This window comes from Plasmodium reichenowi, chromosome 12, assembly GCF_001601855.1.
Source record: "Plasmodium reichenowi strain SY57 chromosome 12, whole genome shotgun sequence".
NCBI classification, from domain to species: Eukaryota; Apicomplexa; class Aconoidasida; order Haemosporida; family Plasmodiidae; genus Plasmodium; species Plasmodium reichenowi.
This window is the reverse complement of record NC_033657.1, coordinates 883,617-887,872: the sequence shown is the minus strand read 5'-3', so window position 1 is coordinate 887,872 and position 4,256 is coordinate 883,617. Positions and strand designations below refer to the sequence as shown.

At 23.7% G+C, this 4,256-nt stretch overlaps 1 protein-coding gene across 1 annotated transcript; it reads right to left on the bottom strand.

The window, feature by feature from the left end:
* Positions 1 to 876: 876 nt before the first annotated feature.
* PRSY57_1223600 (polyadenylate-binding protein, putative) lies at positions 877 to 3,504 on the bottom strand (the record flags this gene model as incomplete). The annotated part of the gene is made up of 1 exon (XM_012908657.2): positions 877 to 3,504. The coding sequence occupies one exon, from the start codon at positions 3,502 to 3,504 to the stop codon at positions 877 to 879; it is 2,628 nt and encodes an 875-aa protein (XP_012764111.2).
* Between the last annotated feature and the right edge of the window lie 752 nt (positions 3,505 to 4,256).

The following is a 4,256-nucleotide window of genomic DNA, read 5'->3' as shown; positions in this document are numbered from 1 at the left end:
ATTTTTTTTTTTTTTTTTTTTTTTTTTTATATAACAAAAAAATGTCTAGATATAAATAATTCTTAAAACATTTTTTTTTTTTTTTTCTGTATACACACAAAATTTATTTTTTATTTACATATATTATAAATATATTATATGTATTTTTTTATTAATTTTATTTTATTTCATTTTATTCTTTTTTTTTTTTTTTTTTTTTTTTTTTTTTTTTTTTTTTGGGGGGGTTCTGAAATACACAAAATTACATTTATTTAAAATATTTTTTTTGTTATATATAAAAAAAATTAGTTATATTTTTAAAATATGATTTTTCTATTTTTTTTTTTTTTTTTTTTATGTCTTCTATATATGGTTATTATGTAATAATATAATTCACGTATATTTTTTTTTTATTAATTTTTTTATTTTTTATAAATATCTGTTAATTGTTAGTTAATTGGATGGGATTAAATCTGTTCATTTTTTGTTATTTATTTTTTTTTTTTTTGCATATTTTTTAATTTTTTTTTTTTTTCATTTATATATATATATATATATATATATATATATAAAACAAATATATAATTTTTTGTGCATATAATAAATTTATGTTTTGAATTATGCATAATCCCCTTTAAGATATTAATAAATAATAATACCATAGTAGATATATATAACAACATATAATATATATATATATATATATATATATATATATATATATACAATATGTATATGTTTATATATGTTGATATAATAATATATTTCGGGGTATTACATTAATCATATATAAATTATATATTAAACATTTAAGGTGATATTTATAGAGCTGTCAGTCTGTCATTATATATTTTATTATATATATATATATATAATATAAATTATTTCCTTATCCTTTTATTTTGCCTTTTGCAAGACTACAAGTGCTTCGTCTATTTTCTTTTTAAGTTGTTCTTCATTTTCTAACAAGATGAGTAATTCTGAGTTGTCCATTTCTAACATCATTCCTGTAATTTTCCCAGCTAAGGTTGGATGATAATTTGCTACTAAAGGAAATAAGTTCTCTCCTAATACTTGTTTTTGCATAGATGGTGGTGCAGATGCTAATGCAGCAGCTGTTAATGTAGAATTATTATTAAAATTAACATTCATATTATTATTCATTGTATTAACTTTGTTTGCATTTTTATTTGGTAACTCCATACGATTTCTTGCTTGTGCAGTAAATTTAAAATTATTTCCTTGTGGAACTTGTTGCATTTGTTGTGGATTTTTTTGTTGTGCTTGTGCTCCTTGTGGTTGAGCTTGATGATTCATTTGATTAGCTTGAGATGCTGCATTTTGTTGTTTGTTATTTATATTTAATGGAAGTTGTTTTTGATTATTCATATTACCCAAATTTCCCATATTGCGATTAGCTCTATTATTCATATTACGCATGTTATTATTCAACAATTGATTGTTTCCTTGTTGTTGTAATTGTTGAGCATTATGTTGACCAGCTGCATTTAAATTTGGTTGTTGTTGTCCATTCTGAGCTAAAGCATTTGGTACATATTGTTGATTATGATGTAATTGAGCATTAGGTTTATTTTGATTTAAATTATTATTCATCATATTATTTTGCGTATATAATCTCATTTGATTAATTTGACCTCTTAAGTTTGTATTGAAATTTAATTGTTGTTGAGCTGCTTGTTGATGTACGGCTTGTTGATGTACTGCTTGTTGTTGAGCGGCTTGTTGATGTCTCCATGATATTAAGTTATTTTGATTAAAGGCGGTTATAACTGGTCTACCATAACTTAATGTATTCTGACTAAATTGTAATTGTGGTGATTGAGGTGCTGCATATTGCATTGGAGTATTTAATGGATTATTCATATGATGTCTAATTGGATGCATACGAAATCTTTGTTGTAATCTTGATAATCTTTGTTCTCTTTTTTCTGCTAATCCTACATATAATGGCTTTCCATTAATTATTTTTAAATGCATTTCTGTTACTGCTTTATTTGCTTCTTCTTGAGATGCAAAACATACAAAACCAAAGCCTTTACTTTGTTCTTTTTCATCTCTCATAACCTTTGCTGATGTTATAGTACCGAATGGTTCAAATAATTCTCTTAACATAATATCATCAATTCCATCATCCAAATTTTTTATATATAAATTCACACCTTGGTGTTTATTCTTATTCTCTACATTTAAATTGTCAAATTTGGCTTTTAATAATGCGTGTCTTCTAGCTCTTGATTGATGTGGACCAACATATAAAATATTTGGTGTATCTGCACAATCGGATGCGGCAGTTTCATCTTTCTTAGCACTTCCAGCATTATTCATACTGCTACCACTATTATTATTGTTGTTTGTGCTATTATTATTACCAGCTGTATTATTATTTTCATTTAAGTTAATAGAATTATTACTACTACCAGTTGTTGTATTGGATGTATTCGTATTTGGAGATGAACCATTATTATTATTTGCACCCGTTGAATCGGCATTAGCTGTTGTAGTTGTAGTTTCCCCTGGTGTTGTGGTAGTATCAGTAGTAGTTGCACCTGTTGCTGTTGCATTATTATTTGCATTTGAACTGTCACCCTTTTCATTTTTATCTGCTTTATTATTCTTATCATTTTTATCTGTCTTATCAGCATCTGTTCCTGTTGTTTGATTTGCTGCTCCACTTGTTGATGCAGTAGCTTCCTCTTTTTTAGGATCATAACTTTCATCTATTTTTCCATCATCGGTAATTTTCTTTCCATTCAAATTGTCCATAGCATTCTTTGCACTTTCTGCATCAGCATAATTAATAAAACAAAACTTTCTGTTCTTATTATCCATTTTAACAATCATAGATGTTATTTCACCATATGGATTAAATAGTTGTCTTAAATGAGTTTCAGTAACACTGTCAGGAAAATTCTTAACATACAAATTGGTAAATTTTGTATCATTTGTTGCTCTTTCAGACTTCTTAATAAATGGTCCTACATAAACATTTTTTGATCCTAATTGAACACCATTCACTTTTTCAATAGCTTCTTTTGCACTTTCTTCATCTTCATAATGAACAAAACCATAACTTTTACTTTTACCAAATTCATCAGTTGCAACCTTACATGATAATATATTTCCAAACATACTAAATGTATCAAACAATGCTTTATTATCTATTGATTTATCCAAATTCTTTACAAAAATATTTCCTGTTCCACTCTTTCTTAAGGATGGATCTCTATGACTCCACATTAATCTTGCTGGTTGCCCTTTTATATTTGTATAGTTAAGGGTATCTAGAGCTCTCTCTGCATCAGCTAAGTTATGATAATTCACATATGCATAACCTAATGATTTTCTTGTTACACTATCACGACATACTCTTATAGAAGATACATGACCAACGGTGTTAAATATTTCATACAATACAGCTTCTGTAACATCTTCATTCAAATCTCCAACATAAAGGGAAGCAGTTGAAAAACTGGGGTGCATCATATTTGTACCAGTAGCAATCATTTTGAAAAATATAACTTTTTTATAAGAAAATGAATAATATTATATAAATTACGAATATATATATATATATTTTTCTTATCTTTTTCTTATTTAAAAGTGATTAATTTTTTAAAAATTGATTTGCGTGGTTCTAGGCTTGCTATTATATAGAAACACAAATATATAAATAAAAATATATATATATAAATATATTAATAAAATACTGTATTTATGGTATTTGTTAAATATTCCAAAATAGATAAAAATATATTACTGTTATAAATTTATATATATATATATATATATATATATATATATAATTATGTATGTATCATATATATAATAATATGTTTTTTCCGTATATATTCTAAACACTTTCTTCTTTTTATCAAAATTTATGATGGCAAAGAAAACAGATGGAAAAAAAAAAAATAATTATAAAATATATAATATATACATATGTAACATAAATATATATATATATATATATATATATATTTATGATAAAATAAAATTAATATATAAAAATATGTATGTTCTTAATTCTAATTTTTAACAAATTATAAATATATAATAAGTAAATACATATATATAATATTTATAAGGAAAGTGTAGTTAATTAAATGTAAACATAAGGTATATATAAGTAATAAAAATATATTAAGACGTATAAGTTTATATTAATATATATATATATATATATATCAATATTATTTATAAACACTAATATAAATTTATTCTTGTGCATCATAATTCATTAAATAATAAAATAA